At 44.9% G+C, this 26,823-nt stretch overlaps 1 protein-coding gene and 1 pseudogene across 2 annotated transcripts; one reads left to right on the forward strand and one right to left on the reverse strand.

Moving 5' to 3' along the window:
- The first annotated feature begins 656 nt into the window (after positions 1–656).
- LOC123101632 (zinc finger CCCH domain-containing protein 16-like) lies at positions 657–13,774 on the forward strand (annotated as a pseudogene).
- Positions 13,775–14,993: 1,219 nt separating this feature from the next.
- Positions 14,994–19,048, reverse strand: LOC123105308 (mucin-2). 2 transcript variants are annotated; one of them, XR_006450788.1, is made up of 6 exons: positions 18,569–19,048; positions 18,377–18,475; positions 17,549–17,659; positions 17,327–17,468; positions 15,910–16,013; positions 14,994–15,404 (listed from the first exon to the last, which is right to left on the reverse strand). XR_006450788.1 is itself a non-coding variant. In XM_044527351.1 (5 exons), the coding sequence occupies exons 1-4, from the start codon at positions 18,707–18,709 to the stop codon at positions 17,328–17,330; spliced, it is 492 nt and encodes a 163-aa protein (XP_044383286.1). In that variant the 5' UTR covers positions 18,710–19,048; the 3' UTR covers positions 14,994–16,013; position 17,327. The 2 variants fall into 2 exon arrangements, 1 of the variants encoding a protein (XP_044383286.1); XM_044527351.1 differs by having other exon boundaries at positions 14,994–16,013.
- Positions 19,049–26,823: the final 7,775 nt, after the last annotated feature.

Here is a 26,823-nt window from a genome sequence, read left to right on the forward strand (position 1 = left end):
TGATCGGTCGGGCCGTGAAGACGTACGACTACATCAACCGCGTTGTGCTAACGCTTCCACTGTCGGTCTACAAGGGTACGTAGATCACACTCTCCCCTCGTTGCTATGCATCACCATGATCTTGCGTGTGCGTAGGAAATTTTTGAAATTACTACGTTCCCCAACAAAGACTTGGGGGAAGTCTTTTTAATCTTGCTGTAATTTACTCAAGGTATTGTGTTGTTCCGTAGGTAGCTAGCTTGTTAACTGTAGTTGTTCATAGCGACTTCACTTTGTTGCACATGCTATACCCTAGGGACTTTTCAAATGCGGACTTGCGTAGGCATTTTAACCTCTCCTCCAGTTCAATATGACACCCACCTAATGGTCTCATGGACTACGCACCAATATTGTAAAAACTAAATACAAAAAGGAAAAGGAACCTCGGACCTAGGTCTGTGCTGGATTTTTGTTAATTGAAAAACAACTGGGTGGTTTGTTAGCTTGAATTAGTACACATATTTATCTGAAATGGTTACCAAAAATGTTATCACCATTCATCAGTGGTTCCATTGCGCGCAACACTAAGAAGCAGAAATCTGTATTTAAATTTGAATTCTAAATTTAAACTAGATGACATGGTGAATTTCTAAATCCTGGTCAGAGTTGGCCCTGGGATGCAGAACAAGTTTTCTCAGGTTATGCGACCTGGCCTAAGCATTTAATCTACAGCTGAACAATTAACTAATTCAAGATTCTCATTATTTTTCTAGTCTTCTCATGTTATCTGTTATGCTGAAATTTGGCTTCTGCATAACATTTTTTCCATAGAAATAATTCTAGATATTATTTCAGGTATGTAGAAATGGATCATTCCATCTTCGAGGAAATGTCTATGTGCATTATAAAGCCTTGGATTCAGTTCTTCTTGCCTACAACAGCATGAATGGTCGATATTTTGCTGGGAAGCACGTGATTACTTAATTTTATTCCATATGTTACTCTTGCATAAGCTTACCTTGAATTTTTTTCCTGCTCTTCAGATAACATGTGAGTTTGTTGCTTTGACGAAATGGAAGTCAGCGATCTGTGGTGAGTACATGAGGTCAAGATTCAAGGTATCTTAAGTTTACACTCTGTCACCTGAATTCTTTGTTTTATTTGACATGTATGAAGCATATTAACACCATTCATATTTGTGAGCACTATTTTAGTTTGAAAATGACTAAATGATTAATACCATCTATGTGTTCTGTTTCATCTCTCTTGTTTAACAGACATGTTCACATGGAGTTGCTTGTAATTTCATTCATTGCTTTCGTAACCCTGGTGGAGATTATGAGTGGGCTGATTGGGACAATCCTCCACCTAAATACTGGACTCGGAAGATGGTTGCTCTGTTTGGTCCCTCATATGATGCTGTTTTTGACAAGGCGAGTGATACCCCATATTTTGAACGGTTACACAGTTCAGATAGGAAGAGACTGAGAAGTTCTGATGACAGGTACATGTTCAATTATTTTAGTCATTTAATCTGTACAGTTTTTATTATACTAAAGTCTAAAATGAGAGGATTCTGTAGGTATATTTCAAGTAGACATGGGGATGGAGATGCACATAAACGACACTCATCAAGAGTTTTTTCACATTCGAAGCAAGAGCAGAGCAACCATATCATGAAATATGGGCATACTCGACATAGAAGAGAACCATCTGCAACAAATGAGCAACGAGGTCAAGAGATTGAAGATGATATTGGCAGATACTGTTCACCCATGGAAAATGAAAGAGTGTCCCAAGCACATAAGCATGAAGAGAAACATAGAGATGGCCATGGCGATGTAGCACGTGGATACAATGGTAAAATCAAGTTCAGGAAGCACAGATCTGAACAGCATGAAAGTCTGGAGTCTGGATGTTCTGATTGGCCTTCAGAATTTGCTGATGCTGGCACGAGAAGAAGTCTTTCAGGCAGCAAGTCCACCAATAGGTACAATAATCACAAAAGGAGCCGGAGGCAATCCTCGGATGTTCCCTATCTTGAAAGGGGCTACTCCGCTGCGGAAAAATCATCAGGGAAAGCACACATTGCCAAAAGTAGCTCGAGACATTATGTTGAAGATGACTCTTATGGTGAGAAAGGTAGTAGAAGAGGCAAATATGGAAAGCACAGTGATCATTGTGATGACCCTGATGATAGATGGCTAGCAACAAATAGTGATGTTGATTTAGATGCAGAAGCTCAATTCCCGAGGTCAAGCAGTGGAGTTGGTAAAGGTGGAAGGAATGATAATGCTACTCCAGATGAGGATGATCGTTATCAAAGGTCCAGCAGCAGGTCTGCTAGGTCAAGAGCGAAGGATGACAAGATGTTGGAAATATGAGCAATTTACCAAATGGTTTTATTAGCAGAAATATTAGATAAAGCATGACTAATATAACAGTGACAAAACAAGCCATGCGATTTGACAAAGAGAAGGTAAACATCATCTTCATATATGAACTATAACTGAACATATCTAGAGCAACCAGTATAGCAAGTTGCATATATGAATAGAGTCTAACATATGTAGCGAAAATAATAGAAGAAGAAACTGCAGCAGGACCTCTAACAGAAAGGAGAAGAACACGTATGGGACAGCAGCAGCAGCAGAAGAGCTGGACTTGGGGTCGGTGTCCTCGCCTGCCATGTCGTCGAGGAGGTCGGGGAAGAAGTCGTCGGAGTCCGTGATGAAGAAGCCAGTAGTCGCGCGGAGCGCTCCCCAAAAACCTTATCACCCTTTTTCCGTACAGGACTCAAAAGGTGCGGTTCCGGAGGCCTACTGTCCTGACCTGCGGTGCACACTGCAAGACGGGATGGGGAAGAACGTAGCAGCAACGCAGTGATCGGAACTTTGTGGCGAGAGGAAGAGGAGCTTCTGTTGTGTCTCTCTAGAGAGGAGCGACCTCTCTTATATAGGCAGAGGATAAGGACGCGAAGAGGCTGTGGTGGGAGGTGAAGCAACGAAGGGAGACGAAGCGAACAGGCAGTGGCCGAAGAGGCGCGCCTTTTGAATTCAGTGTCCACTACAGAAAATGTTTCAACTCCCACGTGACCTTTCGTATACCCGTCGTGCGTGGCAAAATTTAGACGTTGGCTCGGCTCATTCCCGCAACCCGTGGCGCGGCGCGTCGCGTCGCGTCATGACGAGGCATGGCATGGCGATGCGGGCGGCTGAGGAGGAGCGTGCGTGGATGTCCCTCTTGTTCTCATGCTCATACATGTGGGGAAAGAACCTCCCTTATAAAACGGTCCAACTCCCTCTAAACTAGCAATGTGGGACTAAACTTTTGTTCCACCTCTTGCCTTGCACGAATGGGCTGCGTGGGCCTCTAGGATTTATTAGGAATTTCTGAAACTGCTATTGGGCTAGGCCCAAAATAGACAAAATTTCAGCAATCCCCCACCAGATCCCAGAGGTACACAAAATTTGCCTTTGGTTTCAAAACACTGTTTTATATACCGGTACTGCAGTGGAGACTGTTAAGTTGAACTTCCACCTAGAACTCTATGCTACACTAGTAAGCAACTTGAACAGTGGACTGGGCCTTGAACTGCAAGTTTTCTATGAATCTAGCTTCACATAAAGCCTTGACTGATACGTGGCTACCATGGGTCTTCCCCGCGGATGGAGCTTATGCATCATACTCCGAGACCTTTCGTGAGTTTACTAGAGAGAACCCTACTCTCATAGATTGCGACGTTTAACAATCAGACTCATATAGGTGTGTTCTTCAAAAGATGTTCTGCAAGACGACATCTCTGCTTCAATGAGCCACTTATAACACATTAAGATATACATCAACCTGCCATGCAGATTAGGAGAGTATTGCATCTTCATGGAGTGGTATTGTTGATAGTAAGGATACTCTCCTCTCAGTTGACCAACAGCTTGTCTTCCACATCTAATTCACGGGATCTCCGATCACAAAGAATAGGTTACTGTAACGCCCCGAGATCGATGTGCCATGTGTCTTCCTGTTATTCGCTGTTGTTGCCATGTCATTTGCTTGCGTGTTGCATCTTGCCATGTCATCATGTGCATTGCATCATCATGTTTTCAAAACTTGTATCCGTCCGGGTCTCCCCGTTCCTTCCGTTGTCCGTTCTGAGTCCAACCACACTTGCACGCGTCCGCGGCATGTCCGTAATAGTATTGTATAAGTGGCCGGAAAATGTTCTCGGAATGGGATGAAAGTTGGCGTGCGGTCTTATTATAGTGTAGGTAGGCCGCCTGCCAAGTTTCATCGCATCAGGAAAACACCATGGCCACCGACCCTTGCCTCGCCTTGGATCTCGCCGGGTTACCGCCTCGCTGCATGGATCCGCCGTCCCCACGCCTCCTGGCCTCCTCCGTGCTCGATTCTCGCCGAGCTCCTCGAGTCCTGCTGCTGCATCCTCTCCATCCTGCTCACCCCGCGCCTCCTCTGCATCGAGCCGAGCCGCTCCAACGCCCGCTGCGACGACTGGTTCGCTGCCGCTCCAGGCCGCCGCACCTGTAGTCCGCCGCCGTCGCCAAGTCCCTCACCTCGCCGCCCCTATGCCCCGCTCGCCGGAGTTCGACTCCCAGCCGCCGCGCCCCTGGTTCCTCTGCGCTGAAGATGAGCTAGCGGAGCCTCGTTGACTCCCTCCGTTTTGACCGAGCGGCCTCGCTACTCGCCTGGGCCGGCCTTCTCTCCAGCTGCGGCCCAGCAGCCTCCAAGCCCAGATCCGGCCTACCTCACCACCGTCCGGCCCAAGACCCGCTGTGAGAACCCCCAGCCCCTCCTGTGCACTGATGGGCCAACCAGTTTCGGCCCATTCGTGTTTTTTTCCTGTTGTGTTTTTTTCTTTTATCCCAGAGATTGCAGAATTGCAGAAAAACCCTTGCACTTCATGCATATAATCACTCATGAACCGTGCATCATATCAAAATGTTTTATATATGAAACTTGCTTAGATTTTCATCTAGTTTAATAATTTGCAACTTTCATCTATGTTTAAAATGTTTAAAATGATGTTTGCTTATATTTGCCTATTGCCATGTTAAAATGATTTAATTCATAACTAAATAACCGTAGCTCCGAATTAAATAATCTTTATATGTAAATGGGGTAGAAAAATGCCTAGTTTAACATGGTGGCATCACTTTGTATGTTTAACAACTCTAAACTTGTGTTTGGGGCAGAACAGCACCAAATCTAAAATATGCATATGGGGATTTACCGGAATTTGTTGTTCGTTGCTTTCGGCCTCATTTAAACTTGACTAGATAGGTAGTTTACTTTGCTTCACCCTTGCCATGTTAAGAACATTTGATATTGTTGGGGTACATAAATGAGAGAGAACTAAATAATTGATGTGGTGTTCCGTCAATATGCAACCCGTTGCATATTGAGCTCCACTTAACTTGTAGTGTTGTTTGTGCACTTTGCCATGCCATGCATATTTAAACCGGACATGCATCATACTTCGTTGTGCATCATTCCATGTTTATGTGATGTTTGTTTACGATGTTGTTTGCTTCTTTCCGGTGATGCTTCTTCGAGTTGTATCCGGTAACGTCGTGTTGTGAGGATTCATTCCTCTATGTCCGTTTATCTTCTTTATGGACTCGTTCTTCTTCCTTGCGGGATTTCAGGAAAGATGACCATACCCTCGAAATCACTTCTATCTTTGCTTGCTTAGTTCCTCGCTCTTTTGCTATGCCTATGCTGTGATACCTACCACTTGCTTATCATGCCACCCATATTGTTGAACCAAGCCTCTAACCCACCTTGTCCTAGCAAACCGTTGTTTGGATATGTTACCGCTTTGCTCAGCCCCTCTTATAGCGTTGTTAGTTGCAGGTGAAGATTCAAGTTTGTTCCTTGTTGGAACATGGAGATGTTGTTCCTTGTTGGAATATGTTTACTTGTTGGGATATCACAATATCTCTTATTTAATTAATGCATCTATATACTTGGTAAAGGGTGGAAGGCTCGGCCTTATGCCTGGTGTTTTGTTCCACTCTTGTCGTCCTAGTTTCCATCATATCGGTGTTATGTTCCCGGATTTTGCGTTCCTTACACGGTTGGGTTATAATGGGAACCCCTTGACAATTCGTCTTGAATAAAACTCCTCCAGCAAGGCCCAACCTTGGTTTTACCATTCGCCACCTAGCCTTTTTCCCTTGGGAGTCGCGCATCCTGAGGGTCATCTTTATTTTAACCCCCCCGGGCCAGTGCTTGTCTAAGTGTTGGTCCGAACTAGAGTCCTTTGCAGCGCCACCTCGGGGAAACTTGAGGGCTGGTTTTAGTTGTACGGAGCGCTCATTCGGTGTTGCCCTGAGAATGAGATATGTGCAGCTCCTATCAGGATGTCGGGGCATCGGGCAGTCTTGCTGGTCTTGTTTTACCTGTCGAAACGTCTTGTAACCGGGATTCCGAGCCTGATCGGGTCTTCCCGCTAGAAGGAATATCCTTCGTTGACCGTGAGAGCTTGTGATGGGCTAAGTTGGGACACCCCTGCAAGGATATGATCTTTCGAAAGCCGTGCCCGCGGTTATGGGCAGATGGGAATTTGTTAACTTCTGGTTGTAGAAAACCTGAAGTTGACCTTAATTAAAATGCATCAATCGCGTGTGTTACCGTGATGGTCTCTTCTCGGCGGAGTCCGGGAAGTGAACACGGTGTTGGAGTTATGCTTGACGTAGGTTGTTCTAGGATCACTTCTTGATCATACTTTTATCGACCGTGCTTTGCCTTCTCTTCTCTCTCTCATTTGCGTATGTTAGCCACCATATATGCTAGTCTCTTGCTGCAGCTCCACCTCATACCTTTACCTTACCCATAAGCTTAAATAGTCTTGATCGCAAGGGTGCGAGATTGCTGAGTCCCCGTGGCTCACAGATACTTCCAAAACTAGCTTGCAGGTGCCGATGAGTCCGTGCAGATGACGCAACCAAGCTCTAGGAGGAGCTCGATGAAGATCTTGTCCTTTGTGTTGTTTCGTTCTAGTTGATCAGTAGTGGAGCCCAGTTGGGGTCGATCGGGGACCTTGTCGCATTTCGGGTTATTCTTTTATTTTGGTTCCGTAGTCGGACCCTGATTGTATCTGGTTGATGTAATGCTTTATTCATGTAATTGTGTGAAGTGGCGATTGTAAGCCAACTATGTATCTCTTTCCCTTATGTATTACATGGGTTGTGCGAAGATTACCTCACTTGCGACATTGCTTTCAATGCGGTTATGCCTCTAAGTCGTGCTTCGACACGTAGGAGATATAGCCGCATCGAGGGCGTCACAGTTACCACTGTGAACAACTCATATTGTGGGTCTCATACCCATCTCCCTCGATGCATTATCTATCACATTATGTGATAGACCCTTAGTAAAAGGATCTGCCGGATTCTTAGACGTTTGGATATAATCCAATGCAATAACTTCGGAGTTTCTCATTTTCCTGACAGACTTTAACCTTCTCTGAATGTGTCTTGATGACTTCATGTTATCCTTTGAGCTGCTCACTTTCGTGATCACAGTTTGATTGTCGCAGTTCATAAGGACACCCGGTATAGGTTTCTCAACAACCAGCAAGTCCTTCAAGAGCCGACGAAGCCAATCTGCTTTGACCGTAGCTGTATCTAGTGCTGCGAGTTCTGCTTCCATTGTTGACCTCGTTAAGATGGTCTGCTTGCAAGACTTCCAAGAAACAGCGCCACCTCCATGAGTGAATACATATCCGCTCGTGGCCTTTATCTCATCAGCATCTGAGATCCAGTTTGAGTCACTATACCTTTCAAGCACCTTTGGGTGCCCGGTGTAGTGAATTCCATAATTTGCAGTGCCTTTCAAATAACGCAAAACTCTCTCTAGAGCTTTCCAATGCACATCTCCTGATTTTGAAACAAACCGACTCAGTTTGCTAACAGCAAAAGAGATGTCAGGTCTTGTAGTACTGACTAAGTACATAAGCGAGCCAATAATCTGAGAATACTTCAATTGATCTCTAGTAATTCTTCGATTCTTTCGAAGTAACACACTCGCATCATATGGTGTTGGAGAGGGCTTGCAGTCACTATAGCCAAAGCGACTCAAGATCTTTTCCACATAGTGAGATTGAAGCAATGTAATCCCACCATCATCGTCTCTCAACAACTTGATGTTCAGAATATCAGCCACTCCTAAATCCTTCATCTCAAAACAATGAGATAGGAAATTTTTGACCTCCTTAATAACATTCAGATTTGTTCCGAAAATCAGTATGTCATCAATATACAAGCAAAGGATAACTCCCTCGCCCCCACCATGGCGATAGTACACACATTTGTCAGCTTCGTTTACAACAAAGCCTGCAGCTGTTAAAGTTCTTTCAAATTTCTCATGCCACTGTTTGGGTGCTTGCTTGAGTCCATACAAAGACTTCAGCAACTTGCACATTTTTCCTTCCTGACCATCTAGTACAAACCCATCTGGTTGTTCCATATAAATTTCCTCGTCCAACTCTTCATTTAGGAAAGCAGTCTTAACATCCATTTGATGAACGAGAAGACCATGCGAGGCCGCTAGTGAAAGTAGAACTCGAATAGTGGTCAGTCGAGCCACATGTGAGTAAGTATCAAAGAAGTCTTCACCTTCCTTTTGGGTATAACCCTTAGCCACGAGCCGAGCCTTGTACTTTTCAATAGTACCATCAGGCCTAAGCTTCTTCTTGAATACCCATTTACATCCTATAGGTTTGCACCTATAAGGACGATCAGTTATCTCCCAAGTTTCATTCGCTAAGATGGAATCCATCTCGCTACGAACTGCTTCCTTCCAGTAGTCAGCATCTTCAGATGCACATGCCTCTGAAATAGAACTGGGAGTGTCATCTATGAGATACACAAGAAAATCATCACCAAAGGACTTTGCAGTCCTTTGTCTCTTGCTCCTAGTAGGAACATCATTGTTCTCCTCCACATGACTTTCAAAGTGTTCTATCGAAATGACAGGTTTGGTAATTGTAACTGGTTCCTGATTCGATGAACTAGGCATCTCCTGATTAGATAAGGTAGCCATATCCTTCATGGGAAAGATATCTTCAAAGAAAGTCGCATCATTCGACTCCATGATCGTACCGACATGCATGTCAGGTACCTTATATTTTATAACCAAGAATCTATAGCCAATGCTATGAAAAGCATATCCCAGGAAAACACAATCCACAGTCTTTGGTCCAAGCTTCCGCTTCTTTGGAATTGGAACATTGACTTTCGCCAAACAACCCCATGTTCGTAGATAAGAGAGTTTTAACCTTTTCTTCTCCTATTCCTCGAATGGAGTTATCTCTTTGTTCTTTGTGGGGACTCGGTTTAGGACATGACATGCTGTCAATATCGCCTCCCCCCACCATGCCTTGGAGAGACCTGATGTGTCTAACATGGCGTTAATCAAATCAGTTAGAGTACGGTTCTTTCTTTCGGCCACCCCATTTGACTGAGGTGAGTAGGGAGGCGTCCTCTCATGGATTATACCATGTTCCGCACAAAAAGCATCAAATTCATTGGAAAAATACTCTCCACCATGGTCGGACCTAAGCCTCTTGATTTTTCGATCAAGTTGGTTTTCCACTTCAGCTTTATAGATCTTGAAAAAGTTCAAAGCCTCATCCTTAGATTTCAGAAGATACAACGGCAGTATCTAGTGGAGTCGTCAATTAACGTCATGAAATATTTCTTTCCACCTTTTGTTAAAACACCATTCATTTCACATAGATCTGAATGTATGAGTTCTAGTGGTGCAAGATTTCTCGTTTCCGCAGTCGTGTGAGACTTACGAGGTTGCTTACCTTGCACACACACTTGACACTTAGATCCCTTGACGGTGGTGAAACTAGGGATTAAGTTCAACTTCGCTAGTCGCGACATGCAACCAAAGTTAACATGACAAAGACGTGAATGCCACACATTTGATTCATTATTGTTGCAAACATGATTAACAACTTTATTGCAAACGTCTGATAAGGATAAACGAAACAAGCCTCCTGACTCATAGCCTTTACCAACAAAGGTTCCATACTTGGATACTATAAATTTATTCGACTCAAAGACAAGCTTGTAGCCATCTCTACACAGAAGGGATCCGCTAACAAGATTTTTATTGACGGAGGGGACATAATGCACGTTCTTCAGCCGCACGATCTTCCCCGAAGTAAACTTCAGATCGACCGTGCCAACACCATGAATAGAAGCACTTGAACAGTTGCCCATCAGCACGGTTGAAGTCCATGCGGTCTGATAAGACGAAAACATGGAAATATCACCGCATACATGCACATTAGCACCCGTGTCAATCAACCAATCAGGAGAATGACATACTGAAAGAATAGTGGGAAATATACCATACCTATCATCCTTCATGTCAGTGTCTCCAATGACAACATTAGCGGTCTTGCCGCCTTTCCCAGGATGACGCTTGTCATAGCGATTAGGGCAACTAGGAGCCCAATGATCAGGATCCCCGCACACATGACAGACACCTTTCTTCTTGTCATTCTTCTTCTTGAAGTTCTTGTGCTGGACAACCTTATTTTTCCCATCAAACTTTGCTTTACCATCAAACTTGCCCTTGTTCTTGAACTTGTGGGGCTGGAAGTTCTGCTTCTGTACCACATTGGCACTAGATCCTCCCTCAAAACCTCGAGCACATGTGTCCTTTGCTCTCGCCTTTTCTTCCACATCAAGAGTGCCAATGAGATCTGGGACGAAAAACTCCCGCCTCTTATGCTTCAGCAAGGTAGCGAAGCTCCTCCATGAAGGAGGAAGCTTAGTGATGATACCTCCGGCAACAAACTTGTCCGGTAGCATACAACCGAAGTGCTCAAGTTCTCTAGCAAATGACTGTATCTCATGAGCTTGCTCAACCACGGAGCGCTCTTCAGTCATCCTATAATCATAGAATTGCTCCATGATGTACAGCTCAGTGCCAGCATCCGAGACCCCAAACTTAGCCTCGAGTGCATCCCACATATCTTTTCCATTATCAATTAACGCATAAGTATCAACTATGTTCTCACCAAGAACACTCAAGAGAGCAGCCTTAAACAGAGTATCCATTTTCTGAAAAGCTTGTGCCTGTTGAGCATCAAGCTCCCCTTCAGGTTTGCCGAGAGTGGCGTCATAGCAACTCATGGTTTGAAACCATAAGACTGCTCTCGCGCGCCACCTCTTATAGCGGATACCCTCAAACATAGGAGGTCTCATGGAAGTAGCAAAACCACTTGGGGTAAATTGCCTATAATAAGGTTTTTGGATTGTTGGAAATATGAGCAATTTACCAAATAATTTTATTATTAGATAAAGCATGACTAATAAACAACATCTTCATATATGAAGAACGTAGCAGCATCGCAGTGATCGGAACTTTGTGCTCGGCTCATTCTCGCAACCTGCGACGAGGCGGGCGGCCGAGGAGGAGCGCGCATGGATGTCCCTCTTGTTCTCATGCTCATACATGTGGGGAAAGAACCTCCCTTATAAAGAGGTCCAACTCCCTCTAAACTAGTAATGTGGGACTAAACTTTTGTTCCACCTCTTGCCTTGCATGAATGGGCTGTGTGGGCCTCTAAGATTTATTAGGAATTTCTGAAATTGCTATTGGGCTAGGCCCAAAATAGACAAAATTCCAGCACAAGAGTAGGAAGAGGAAGAAGCATCACAGTGAAATCAGGAAGAATAGCGACAGCGATGATGGCCCCTCGGACTCTAGTGACATTAGGGATTTGAGCTCGCATGCGTGGAGGAGTCGATCAAGAAGCAGTGAGGAGGATCTCTCATTGCACACGCGGAGGAAGGGTCGCCGTGGTCATGATTCATGATGCAGCTGTAATATCTGATCATTTGGTCGCTAGACTGACAAGTTTGGTTTTTAGACGATCAAATGTGGTGTAGATGCCAGTAGCTCATGCAGTGGTCCTTGCGAGCCTTGCTTTCTAAACCTCTTCTTTTCTTCTCCTCTTGGCCGATGCGGTTCTTTTTCCGGATAGAGATTTCTTGCAAAGCAGAAGGCTTGTACTAATTTTGGTAATTTAGAGTTGTTTACATCTCACCCTCGGTTACGCCATGGAATTCCACGGACTTTATGCTAAAGAGAATCTCCAACGCATTCTCTAAACTTATAAAACTCCCAATAATTCTGGGTATTGGTACACTTCAACTAGTACATTCTTTAAACTCAATCCCAATAATTTTTCCTCTGCCATTTCTTCCATATTTTGCATACATATACCTCAGTTTCAAAATTATATTTATTCCATTGAGCCTCGCACTTTATCCAAAGCACCTTTTTTTTTGTGAGCAACCCTAGCCACGCACTTCGGCCTGGTAGCTACTTTTTTTTTAGGGCTGTCCTGGTAGCTACTAGGCGGGCTGCGTGGGTCTGAGCTACTGTGTTCGCTAGGCCTTTGGGATCCCACAGCCCGATTTCTGTATGTCTCGTGGTATACAGACGCCGCCCATATATTCTCCAAAAAAAAAACGCCGCCCTTCTGGGGACAAGCCTTGGCGATCGAGGAGAAGGGTGGAGACGCAGATCGGCGCCGGCGGCGACTGCGCTGGTACGTACTGTACGTGCCTTCTATCTCTTCGATTCCTCTGTAGGTACGTCTGAGAGAGAGGACGAGGTTCGGCCGGCTAGTCCTCAAGCCCGATTTCATTCTGGAATCCGAATTCGGTGCAGATCTACGTCTACCTACCTACCGATTTGAGTCTCTGGCCGATTCCTGTGCAGATAGATCCACAGGCCGACTCGGAGCGTGGGTGCTGTCTTCCGGATCACGTCTGAGCATATACACACATAAATATGGGTGTGGAGATCGCCTGAGCTTCTACCGGATCACGTCGATTCCGCTGGACGACGCCATTTGCCGATGCACAGCATGATGAACAGCTCGATGAAGGTCACCGATGTCAACATGGAAACAGAGGTGCCTGAGCTTCTTCTTGTACCAAATCACGTCGATTCCAACGGACGCCATTTGCCAAACCACAGCCCGATGAAGATCACCGATGTGGATATGAAAATAGAGGCGCTAACAAATTACATCAACCTCAGACGAGTAGGAGGAGAGGGGGGCAGTATGAATGTGGGGAACAAGAAGACCAAGAAGAAGATTTTCCGTGTGCCCCAGGACGAGCTGGATGAGATTCTTTCGTACCAAGCGGCGCCGGCGCCCGCTTGGCAGAGTGCGGCCAAACGCTATCCTTGGGTCGTCGCCGAGATGGAGAAGATCAAGGTAGGCTTTCTCGCCGGGCAGGAGAAGATGAGGCGGCAGTACGAGGCCCTGGGCTATGCCACGTTTGAAGCGGAGGTCACCGATGATGAGCAGGAGGAAGACGCGGCAGTGACGACTCCTTATCAGGACAAGGATGAAACATTGACGACATCTTTTCATGAGCGGAATGATGATGCAGCAGTGACAACTCCTTGCAAGGAGAACTTGGAGAAGGATGAAACATCAGCGGCATCTTTTCATGAGAAGAATGACGATGCACAAGCAGCAGCAGTGACGACTCCTTACAAGGAGAAGGATGAAACATCAGCGGCATCTTTTCATGAGGAGAATGACGGTGCAGCAGCGACAACTTCTCCTTGGATCACTCCACGAGGAAGAGGCCGAAGAAGATTTCGCCCGGGAGTCGTCAAGCAAGCATGCGGTGTTAAAAAGATAACTTAGGAGTTGTTTCGTTAGGTTTAACTTTGACTTTTCAAGTTTGATTTGTAAGTCAAAAAATTATCTATTTATGTGTTTTGGTTGTGGCTCATATTCAACAATATTCAGTCATAAGCCATAAGCCAAACTCTAAAGTGAGAATTAAGCCTTACTAAGCATCATAGTAGACGTAGTTGTTGTTTTCGGTGTGTTTAGCTTTTGTTGTTGTAGTAGTTGGTTGCAGTTTTTGATAATGTACCATGTCATGTTTTTAATATCATTTTTTTTGGTTAAAGCTATATCTGATAATTTATTTGGTGGACTTGATTATAAGCATCCAGTGAAAACTAACTTTTGGTGAAAATCTGAAAAGTTTGTTCTATTTATTTTAGTTGGTTGATAAAAACTTTGTTCTTGGAACATCAGATCGCTTACGGAGGCATTAGATGGCAGGTGGGTTGGCAAGCAGATCCGCTTAAACAAAATTTGCAGAAACCCCCTCAAATCGCATCGCATTATGTTCCTGAAATCTCTCAGCAGCAGCTCCCGCGTTTGTATTCTAACAAAAAAAGGTGCCATCGTAGCCCTACGCAGAGGCGAGGCAAACTGCGATGCACGAACCACATGACACATGTGGTAAGCAATCCAAACAATTCAAAAAAAACTGTGATGCACGACCCTTGGATAAGCCCTCTGCCCTGTTCGGCTCTTCCAATCCCTCACTACGCGCTTATGTGTTGCTGTTCCAAGTTTCAGTTACACAATTTCCGAAACAAAGCTTCAGGTTATTTCGTCTGTTAAAGGTGAGAAGATTATACTGTCTATTTGCTCAACAAAGTTTGAGCCGAATCAATAATGGAAGTATTAATTCCAGCAAGCTGCACGGAGCCAAATAACAACAAAAGGAAAAATTAAACTTCACGTTCGTTTACCTGGGGCTGTGGGGCACATCATCATTGCTCGTTAGCCTCAGGATACAAGAAAGATTTGGTGACCAACTATCTTCACACGCGGAGATAATTGTTTGCTTTGTCAAACTGAAATTGTTAAAGAACTCCAGTAAGCCAAGGCCTTAAGAAACCATTTATTTTATCTGAATCATGTCTCTGAAAGATGAAGGATTAGCTTCTTCTTGTCTTCTTATTTTGCTCCACGTATCATGTTGTTTTGTCAAAGAGAAGACGTGAAAAAAAAATCCAACAGAACGCACTGTAACCATCAGTATTTTTTTTTTGCGAGAAATTTTTTCCAGCAGAACGCACTGTAACCATCAGTTTTAAGAAGGAAAAGGAGCCATACAAGTTCACACGCTTTATCGCGTACATATTCTCAGATTTCTTCACAAAAATTGATAAAGCACTACGGGTGACAAGGTTTCACAGCATCAAACATCCATGGATTATACGACGATTGAACCAGATTCTTTAGTACTACTGAATAACTGAGGAACAAAGTGGGGAGGGAAGGAGAGAGGAGATGCTACAAAATCAAGCATTGAAGGAGCAGCAGGTCAATCTGCGCACGAACTCGCATAATTGCATGGGCCAGCACCGCCGTTCACTGGCGGCAGCCTCTTCCCCGCGGTGCTGGGAGAATATCCTCTCTCCGTCACAGCCATTGAGTCAATTCTGGAAGAGCATAGGCAATGCTATTCGTTCTTTAACCCAAAATCAACTGCACAGTACCAAGACTATTTTTGATTGAGCTCCGCGTGTTATCAGTTTGCCACCTGAACCTGCAAACGTTTGATGCTCAGACCATTTCGTGTGGTAAGAAATCACATGCTGGTCTTCCCACAAGCAAAAAAAGCTTAAGTTTTACCCTCCCCCACAATTATCATGTCCCCAAAAAACTCACACCCTGGTCCCCAACAAAAAACGCCTCACCCCCTCCGTGAACCCCACTTTACCCCATCAAACACCCTACGGCCCCCCACACATATACCTGATTCACAGCAAAAAAACACGCAAAATAACATCTCCATGTGTTACGATTAGGCAAACACGCCATGATGGCCTTAGGGGGGAGGAGTTCCTGTCCTGAAAGATAACATCCCAGGCGAAAAGCTAATCAAGCCAAAATGACCTGCAAATTCTTTGTTGCACACGAACTCTGGAACCTCTCTTGTGCGTTGACGATCAGGTAACAAAACACAAAATCAGGTAGAAAAGGGCCCCCGACTCTCTGTTTCATACACGATATAGTTGCAAACTTCCCTGTACCACGTGCATGCAACTTACTTTCAGTTTCTTAGATCTTTGCCCTCCCTGAAAAACCCGATTGTTTGCTGAACTTGCTTCATCATGCGCTTGCTTTGGATTGTTTATGGCCTTGCACCTGGCCTCTGCAAAAAAAAAAGGCAGAAAAGGAAGTTAGTTGCTCAGAAAAAACACATATACAAGTGGTTGGCTCCTTGTTGTTTTGTCCCAAGTGTTTGCAAGTTTTAAAAGTAGTTGCAGAGAATTTAAAATCTTAGTTTGCCACCTGAACCTACAAACATTAGATAGAATATCATTATGCACGAGAAGAACAGTAGACTGAAAAATGCATAAGAACAGTAGACTGAAGAATGCAAACATTGGACACAAAAATATGACCTACTGGATTTGTATCTGCCAGTGATACTATTGCAAACTGTTGCATGTACATAACACGCAGGCTTTCGGCCACAGGCATCTCCTCTGCACAATCCTACAGTCTTTTAAAAGCCTCTTTGGTTGAAGTCATAGGAAATTAGATGGCATGCATCTCAAGTCCTATAGGAGAAGACATTTCAGGTTCATAGGGTAGGATTTTTTCCAATAGGTCTGAGCTAAAAATATTTACCTTTGAAATGTGAAGGATAGGAACCAATCCTACATAGGAATGGGAATCCATTCCTGCAAATCAAAGGTCTCAAAAGGAAATTTCCTATAGGAATCCTATCCTACAGAATTCTTACAAAATTCCTGTAAACCAAAGGAGGCTTAAAAGTAGGCAGTGGCATGTACCACGGGCTACCAAGCTAGTACGGCCAGCAAAACACTCATCAACAATCAGTGCAATCTAAGCACACGAAACAAGCTAGCTAGAGCTCCTGATCATGCATGGAAGCATGATCAGATCCATTATTTTTTTATCTAGGCACATGGATCAAGCTAGCAACTGGCTTGATGAAGCAGAGAAAGCTCATCCTGATATTTTCAATATTCCTCTCCAAGTGTTTGAAAATGGTCATTTGACTGGCTCACATGTGCTAGATCCTGACATTCATGATATGCATTTCTGCAGTCATAAAAAAACTCATCCCGTACTTTCCACACCTCGTTCATGATGTCATGCACCTCAAAAGTCAGGCTAGTTATTTCTGCGAAGTCAACAAGCTAATTATTCATTGTTATGACTTCTTTTAAAAGGGCAATCTAAGAAAAATAACTGTAAGCTTTGAACGGTCACGTAATATCAGGAAACCCTGATAGAGAAACTGGTAACCAAAGACACAAACAACTATGCACTTGGCTATGTATGTACTCCCTCCGTTCCAAAATAGATGACCCAACTTTGTAATAACTTTAGTCTAAAGTTATTACAAAGTTGGGTCATCTATTTTGGAATGGAGGGAGTACTATGTAGCAACCAAGATTACGTATCTAGATACAGAGTTAAGAGCCAAAAAACCTTAAGCACCACTGCACCAAGCTGCCTTAAGATCCCACTCGTCGTCCTCATCCATCGAGTGCTCGTCAGCTTCCGTTTCACCATCAATCAGCTCCAGAGCCAATGAATCCAGCAGTGCCAGATTTCTCCTTTCCATAACCATCTGAAAATATAAAAGCGTCACACAAGCTATCCCAGCCAGAAGTTTCTTTGAATGCAATACAAAGATATAGTATCACTCACGGGGTTATAGATAGAAGATGCCGTAGGCAGCGGACGGAGTGCTGGTGGAGGGTCGGTGGTCGTGAGCTCTGTGGCCGGCAGGAGACCATGAGCAGATAACCGGGGACCGAACTGCACGTACAAACACAATTTGGTTCTTATCACAAAACAGATAAAAAACATATCAAGTCATTGGTTTAGACAGCAGATGGGCAGGTGGGTAGATCTGCGCAACCAGGATGCTGAGTGGTGGAAGAAGGCCAAAAAAAAGTACTTCCATTGCTGCAGGCTGCAGCCACTATTTCTTCTACAGTATTAACATGTCTTTTTTTTTGCGAGGGAGTATTAACATGTCCTTGCTCTTTGTGTAATTGGATATTCCAGGCCGTGGCAGATTCTGAAAGAAAGAAATCCAAATCGAAGAGGATCTTAAGGTGATGCTCAAACACATCATGAGCGATGGAAGTGGTCATTGTTGTCCGGCAACAGGAGTGTTGCCACAACCAAGCACTAAAGCAACTGACACATAAATTTTGACCTTGGGGACAACAAAGATGATGAGATTGAAGTAGCTGATTCTCCTTTTAACCCAAAACGCAGGAGCCCAACAATGCTCATGGATGGAAATGCCAAAACCTCAAGACTCCGAAACCGGTGCAAGATCAGCTAACCAACTTGGCTGAGATTTCTCAGTCAAGTTTTAAGTCTTACACCAAGAAATAAGAAAAATCCTAGTCAGTGATGTGATGGATTTGGTGGTTCAATGTAGTTGAACATTTGATAGCGTTGAGCATTTCATTGCAACGAAATTGTTTTGTGAAAGCAGGGCAACACATATCAGTTACTCACGGGGTTAGCTGTAGGTGGTAAGGAAACTGCTGTAGTGACGCTGGTGGCGGGTGCTGTGGCCAGAGAGAGATCACTAGCATGCACACGGGGACCCAACAGCTGCACAGAACAAATCGAATCAGTGTTCGCACGGAACAGATCAAATCGTTGGTACCGACAGTAGATGTTCAGGCTAGCGGATGTGAAACTCACCATGCCGTTGTGGTTGCAGGGCTCCGAGGTCGCGGTTGAGGGCGCCGTGGGCGGCAGGAGGAGGGCGGGCGCAGGGGGCGTGGCCGTGGGCGTCGTGAGGTGAGCGCGCTCATGCGTCATGTACCAGGACGCGGGGGCCATGTACCAGGGCACCCAGTCCGGCGGCGGGACGCGGGCGCAGGGGCGGTCGACGAGGCCGGCGGCGCTGACGTACGCGGGAGGAGGTCGGGCGCAGGGGCCGCCGCGGTCCTTGCGCCCGACCTTGAACACAAAGACCTCTCTCTTCTCTTACAAGGACGGATTCCATCCTTCCTCCCATGGATCTTGGGCTTGGGGGCTAATCCACTGAGACAGCCAGCGGGCGCAGAGCTCCATCTTGAGGGGGAGGCTCTCTTGGGGATGGATGGAGATATGGCTCCATGGCTCAAGCTGTCTTCCATGCCCGAGGCTTCGAGGGGAAGAGAGGAGGAAGAAGAAGCAGCAGCAGTAAAGAGAGGACGAGCTGAGCTGAGAAGGACCGGAGTATACCTGGCCAAACTTTGGGCCGGGCCTAGCCAAGCCCGACCCAAAAAACCTGGGCCCGAGCCTGGCCCGACCATCGGGCCTAGTTTTTGGGCCCAAGCCCGCCCCAAACACGCAAAAGCCCGCTGGGCCTCGGGCCAGCCCCCTTCAGAAAACTACAAAAGTAACGGACCCGGGCCGACCAGGCCATCGACCTCAAAATCTAGGCCCGATCCCGACCCAGGAATAGTGTAGACCGGAGTGGTGCCTACTGGCTAGAGTGTGACCGAGTGGCCTGCCCCTGGCTGCATAGACAAGGCCACCAAGCGGGATCATTGTCGAATCCTCGTCTATTTAATTGCTTATGTGTCTTGGTCAAATGTTTATGGTAATATATTTACCGTCACGGCTTGCAAGATTGTTTTATAATTTAAAGCGTTAATCGAGCGTATTGGTTGTTCATAAATATAAGTAGTTTTAGAGATTTCATTACAAACTAATACATATGGGTGTATATACTCCCTCCATCCATATATATATAGAGCCTAATGTGTTTTTCAAAATTGACTTTGACTATTTCATTACAAATACATATGGATGTATATACTCCCTCCATCCATATATATATAGGGCCTAATGTGTTTTGCAAAATTGACTTTGACTATTCATAAGATTAAGAGTATATCAGTTGTATAATGTGAAAAATTAAATCATTGGAAGCTCCTTTCACGTACGATTTTGACGGTATGCTTTGTGTAACTTACATGTCATATATTATTGTTCTAACGTGTGGTCAAAGTTAACCTCAAAAAATGCATTAGGACCTATATAGATAGATAGAGGGAGTAGACATATTTTAAAGTGTAGATTCACTCATTTGTTCCGTATATAGTCAATAGTGAAATCTTTAAAAAAAAATTATATTTAAAAACAAAGGAAGTACTAATTTCGCTTGAGTTAGGATCCCCACATTTACTTACTTGTAATGCAAGCTTAGAGCAACTCTAGCAGATTCGTCGTATCATCAATCATCATTCACCACTTCAATTGGATATAGAGCCGATGACGTCCAAACTCCAAATCATCAGACTCGTTGTGTCAACGATCGTCATCCACCACTTAATATGGATATTAGAGCCGGCGACACAAACTTAGTCATTATCTTGGCTTTCAAACCCTTTATTTTTTTAGTTTTTTTTTTCACCATCGTCCATTTTGTATGGGCAATTTAAGCTTAAATTAGATGTATCAGGTAAAGAACTTTATAAGAATTATAATCTCCGCAAAAATCGGCCGCTTTATAGATAATTAATGATTTTAAATGCCCATTTAGTGGCATTGCTATCTAGTATTGCCACTACCTACACTAGTGGTGGTCGACGATTAGAGTCCACGCCCCTAGTCGTCCTCCTCCGACGACGACAACCACAAGAGATCCATAAAATATGTGTAGGCACGAGACTCACGAGCGACCACTACAAGCTGCTGCTGCTCCTCCTTGATGAGGGAATGATATGTTGGAAATATGCCCTAGAGGCAATAATAAAAGTATTATTATATTTCATTGTTCATGATAATTGTCTTTTATTCATGCTATAACTGTATTATCCGGAAATCGTAATACACGTGTGAATACTTAGACCACAATATGTCCCTGGTAAGCCTCTAGTTGACCAGCTTGTTGTGATCAATAGATAGTCATGGTTTCCTGACTATGGACATTGGATGTCGTTGATAACGGGATCACATCATTAGGAGAATGATGTGATGGACAAGACCCAATCCTAAGCATAGCATAAAAGATCGTGTAGTTCGTATTGCTAGAGCTTTGTCAATGTCAAGTATCTCTTCCTTAGACCATGAGATCGTGTAACTCCCGGATACCGTAGTAGTGCCTTGGGTGTATCAAACGTGACAACGTAACTGGGTGACTATAAAGGTGCATTACAGGTATCTCCGAAAGTAGCTGTTGGGTTGACACGGATCGAGACTGGGATTTGTCACTCCGTATGACATAGAGGTATCTCTGGGCCCACTCGGTAATGCATCATCATAATGAGCTCAATGTGACCAAGGTGTTGGACACGGGATCATGCATTACGGTACGAGTAAAGTGACTTGCCGGTAACGAGACTGAACAAGGTATTGGGATACCGACGATCGAGTCTCGGGCAAGTAACGTACCGATTGACAAAGGGAATTGCATACAGGGTTTGATCGAATCCTCGACATAGTGGTTCATCCGATGACAACATCGAGGAGCATGTGGGAGCCATCATGGGTATCCAGATCCCGCTGATGGTTATTGACTGAGAGTGTCTCGGTCATGTCTGCATGTCTCCCGAACCCGTAGGGTCTACACACTTAAGGTTCGGTGACGCTAGGGTTATGAAGATATGTATATGCAGAAACCCGAATGTTGTTCGGAGTCCCGGATGAGATCCTGGACATCACGAGGAGTTCCGGAATGGTCCGAAGGTAAAGAATTATATATAGGAAGTGCTGTTTCGGGCATCGGGACAAGTTTCGGGGTTATCGGTATTGTACCGGGACCACCGGAAGGGTCCCGGGGGTCCACCGGGTGGGGCCACCTGTCCCGGGGGGCCACATGGGCTGTAGGGGGTGCGCCTTGGCCATCATGGGCCAAGGGCACCAGCCCCTATAGGCCCATGCGCCTAGGGTTTCCCCCTAGGAGGAGTCCTAGTGGTGGAAGGCACCCCTAGGTGCCTTGGGGGGGAGGGAAACCTCCCCTAGGCCGCCGCCCCCCTAGTAGATCTCATCTACTAGGGCCGGCGCCCCCCCTTGGCACCCCTATATATAGTGGGGGAGAGGAGGGACTTCATACACCAGCCCCTGGCGCCTCCACCTCCCCCCGTTACGTCTCTCCCTCGTAGTCTCGGCGAAGCCCTGCTGCTGTGACGCCCTGCATCCACCACCACGCCGTCGTGCTGCTGGATCTTCATCAACCTCTCCTTCCCCCTTGCTGGATCAAGAAGGAGGAGACGTCTCCCGTCCCGTACGTGTGTTGAACGCGGAGGTGCCGTCCGTTCGGCGCTGGTCATCGGTGATTTGGATCACGTCGAGTACGACTACATCATCACCTTGCAAGCTTCCGCACGCGATCTATAAGTGGTATGTAGATGCAAACTCTCTCCCTAGACTCGTTGCTTAGATGAACTCATAGATGGATTTTGGTGAAACCGTAGAAAAAAAAAATTTAATTTTCTGCAACGTTCCCCAACAGTGGCATCATGAGCTAGGTCTATGCGTAGTTCTCTTTGCACGAGTAGAACACAACTTTGTTGTGGGCGTGGATTTTGTCATCTTACTTGCCTCTACTAGTCTTTTCTTGCTCAACGGTATTGTGGGATGAAGCGGCCCGGACCAACCTTACATGTACGCTTACGTGAGACCGGTTCCACCGATTGACATGCACTAGTTGCATAAGGTGGCTGGCGGGTGTCTGTCTCTCCCACCTTAGTTGGAGCGGAATCGATGAACAGGGCCCTTATGAAGGGTAAATAGAAGTTGACAAAATCACGTTGTGGTGATTCGTAGGTAAGAAAACGTTCTTGCTAGAACCCAATTGCAGCCACGTAAAAGATGCAACAACAATTAGAGGACGTCTAACTTGTTTTTGCAGCGATTGATCATGTGATGTGATATGGCTAGAAGTTGTGATGAATGATGAATTGTGATGTATGAGATCATGTTCTTTGTAATAGGATTCACGACTTGCATGTCGATGAGTATGACAACCGGCAGGAGCCATAGGAGTTGTCATTATTTTTTGTATGACCTGCGTGTCATTGAATAACGTCATGTAAACTACTTTACTTTATTGCTAAACGTTAGTCATAGAAGTAGAAGTAGTCGTTGGCGTGATAACTTCATGAAGACACGATGATGGAGATCATGATGATGGAGATCATGGTGTCAAGCCGGTGACAAGATGATCATGGAGCCCCGAAGATGAAGATCAATGGAGCTATATGATATTGGCCATATCATGTCACAACTATATAATTGCATGTGATGTTTATTATGTATTATGCATCTTGTTTACTTAGGACGACGGTAGTAAATAAGATGATCCCTTATAAAATTTCAAGAAGTGTTCTCCCCTAACTGTGCACCGTTGCTACAGTTCGTCGTTTCTAAGCACCACGTGATGATCGGGTGTGATGGATTCTTACGTTCACATACAACGGGTGTAAGACAGTTTTACACAGCGAAAACACTTAGGGTTAACTTGACGAGCCTAGCATGTGCAGACATGGCCTCGGAACACGGAGACCGAAAGGTCAAACACGAGTCGTATGGAAGATACGATCAACATGAAAATGTTCACCGACGATGACTAGTCCGTCTCACGTGATGATCGGACACGGACTAGTCGACTCGGATCGTGTAACACTTAGATGACTAAAGGGATGTCTAATCTAAGTGGGAGTTCATAATTTGATTAGAACTTTATTATCATGAACTTAGTCTAAAACCTTTGCAAATATGTCTTGTAGATCAATGGCCAACGCTAACGTCAACATGAACTTCAACGCGTTCCTAGAGAAAACCAAGCTGAAAGATGATGGCAGCAACTATACGGACTGGGTCCGGAACCTGAGGATCATCCTCATAGCTGCCAGGAAACAATATGTCCTAGAAGGACCGCTAGGTGACGCTCCCGTCCCAGAGAACCAAGACATTATGAATGCTTGGCAGTCTCGCGCTGATGATTACTCCCTCGTTCAGTGCGGCATGCTTTACAGCTTAGAACCGGGGCTCCAAAAGCGTTTTGAGCATCACGGAGCATATGAGATGTTCGAAGAGCTGAAACTAGTTTTTCAAGATCATGCCCGGGTCGAGAGATATGATGTCTCCGACAAGTTCTACAGTTGTAAGATGGAGGAAAACAGTTCTGTCAGTGAGCACATCCTGAAGATGTCTGGGTTGCACAACCGTATGACCCAGCTGAACATTAACCTCCCAGATGAGGCGGTCATTGACAGAATCCTCCAGTCGCTCCCACCAAGCTACAAGAGCTTTGTGATGAACTACAACATGCAGGGAATGGAAAAGACCATTCCTGAAGTGTTCTCGATGCTGAAGTCAGCAGAGGCTGAAATCAAGAAAGAACATCAAGTGTTGATGGTCAATAAGACCACTAAGTTCAAGAAGGGCAAGGGTAAGAAGAACTTCAAGAAGGACGGCAAAGATGTTGCCGCGCCTGGTAAGCCAGTTACCGGGAAGAAGTCAAAGAATGGACCCAAGCCTGAGACTGAGTGCTTTTATTGCAAGGGGAAGGGTCACTGGAAGCGGAACTGCCCCAAATACTTAGCGGATAAGAAGGCCGGCAACACCAAAGGTATATTTGATATACATGTGATTGATGTGTACCTTACCAGTAATCGTAGTAACTCCTGGGTATTTGATACCGGTGCCGTTGCTCATATTTGTAACACAGCAGGAGCTGCGGAATAAACAGAGACTGGCAAAGGACGAGGTGACGATGCGCGTCGGGAATGGTTCCAGAGTCGATGTGATCGCCGTCGGCACGCTGCCTCTACATTTACCTACGGGATTAGTTTTGAACCTTAATAATTGTTATTTAGTGCCAAGTTTGAGCATGAACATTGTATCAGGATCTCGTTTAATACGAGATGGCTACTCATTTAAGTCTGAGAATAATGGTTGTTCGATTTATATGAGAGATATGTTTTATGGTCATGCTCCGATGGTCAATGGTTTATTCTTAATGAATCTCGAGCGTAATATTACACATGTTCATAGTGTAGATGCCAAAAGATTTAAAGTTGATAACGATAGTCCCACATACTTGTGGCACTGCCGCCTTGGTCACATTGGTGTCAAGCGCATGAAGAAGCTCCATGCCGATGGACTTTTAGAGTCTCTTGATTATGAATCGTTTGACACGTGCGAACCATGCCTCTTGGGCAAAATGACCAAGACTCCGTTCTCTGGAACAATGGAGCGAGCAACCAACTTGTTGGAAATCATACATACCGATGTGTGCGGTCCAATGAGCGTTGAGGCTCGCGGAGGATATCGTTATGTTCTCACTCTCACAGATGACTTGAGTAGATATGGGTATGTCTACTTAATGAAACACAAGTCTGAGACCTTTGAAAAGTTCAAGGAATTTCAGAATGAGGTGGAGAATCAACATGACCGAAAGATAAAATTCTTACGATCAGATCGTGGAGGAGAATACTTAAGTCACGAATTTGGTACACACTTAAAGAAATGTGGAATCGTTTCACAGCTCACGCCTCCTGGAACACCTCAGCGAAACGGTGTGTTCGAACGTCGTAATCGCACTCTATTGGATATGGTGCGGTCTATGATGTCTCTTACCGATTTACCGCTATCATTTTGGGGATACGCTCTAGAGACAGCTACATTCACTTTAAATAGGGCACCGTCTAAATCCGTTGAGACGACACCGTATGAATTATGGTTTGGAAAGAAACCTAAGCTGTCGTTTCTAAAAGTTTGGGGATGCGAAGCTTATGTCAAGAAACTTCAACCTGAAAAGCTTGAACCCAAGTCGGAAAAATGCGTATTCATAGGATACCCTAAGGAAACTGTAGGGTATACCTTCTACTTAAGATCCGAAGGCAAGATCTTTGTTGCCAAGAACGGATGCTTTCTGGAAAAAGAGTTTCTCTCGAAAGAAGTAAGTGGGAGGAAAGTAGAACTCGATGAAGTACTACCTCTTGAGCAGGATAGTGACGCAGCACAGGAAACCGTTCCTGTGATGCCCACACCAACTGAAGAGGAAAACCATGATAATGATCAAGGTACTTCGGATCAAGTTACTGCTGAACTTCGTAGGTCCACAAGGACACGTTCCGCACCAGAATGGTACGGCAACCCTGTCCTGGAAATCATGTTGTTAGACAACAATGAACCTTCGAACTATGAAGAAGCAATGGCGGGCCCGGATTCCAACAAATGGCTTGAAGCCATGAAATCCGAGATAGAATCCATGTATGAAAACAAAGTATGGACTTTGACAGACTTGCCCGATGATCGGCGAGCGATAGAAAACAAATGGATCTTTAAGAAGAAGACGGACGCGGATGGTAATGTTACCATCTATAAAGCTCGACTTGTCGCTAAGGGTTATCGACAGGTTCAAGGGATTGACTACGACGAGACATTCTCTCCCGTAGCGAAGCTAAAGTCCGTCCGAATCATGTTAGCAATTGCCGCATACTATGATTATGAGATATGGCAGATGGACGTCAAAACAGCATTCCTTAACGGGCATCTTAAGGAAGAACTGTATATGATGCAGCCGGAAGGTTTTGTCGATCCTCGGAACGCTAACAAAGTATCTCCAGCGATCCATTTATGGACTGGTGCAAGCATCTCGGAGTTGGAACATTCGCTTTGATGAGATGATCAAAGCGTTTGGGTTTATGCAGACTTATGGAGAAGCCTGCGTTTACAAGAAAGTGAGTGGGAGCTCTGTAGCATTTCTCATATTATATGTAGATGACATACTCCTGATGGGAAATAATATAGAATTTCTGGACAGCATTAAGGCCTACTTGAATAAGTGTTTTTCAATGAAGGACCTTGGAGAAGCTGCTTATATATTAGGCATCAAGATCTATAGAGATAGATCGAGACGCCTCATAGGTCTTTCACAAAGCACATACCTTGATAAGATTTTGAAGAGATTCAGAATGGATCAGTCCAAGAAGGGGTTCTTGCCTATGTTACAA

The sequence above is a fragment of the Triticum aestivum genome, chromosome 5A (genome assembly GCF_018294505.1).
Source record: "Triticum aestivum cultivar Chinese Spring chromosome 5A, IWGSC CS RefSeq v2.1, whole genome shotgun sequence".
Lineage (NCBI taxonomy): Eukaryota > Viridiplantae > Streptophyta > Magnoliopsida > Poales > Poaceae > Triticum > Triticum aestivum.

What these genes read in the sequence shown, in the direction of transcription:
- LOC123105308 (XM_044527351.1), bottom strand. Translation starts at nt 18,709, where the DNA reads ATGGCCCCCGCGTCCTGGTACATGACGCATGAGCGCGCTCACCTCACG. An exon ending in CCTGCAACCACAACGGCATG is followed by an intron (nt 18,476 to 18,568) that starts GTGAGTTTCACA and finishes TGTTCTGTGCAG; the next exon opens with CTGTTGGGTCCCCGTGTGCA. An exon ending in CATCTTCTATCTATAACCCC is followed by an intron (nt 17,469 to 17,548) that starts GTGAGTGATACT and finishes TTATATTTTCAG; the next exon opens with ATGGTTATGGAAAGGAGAAA.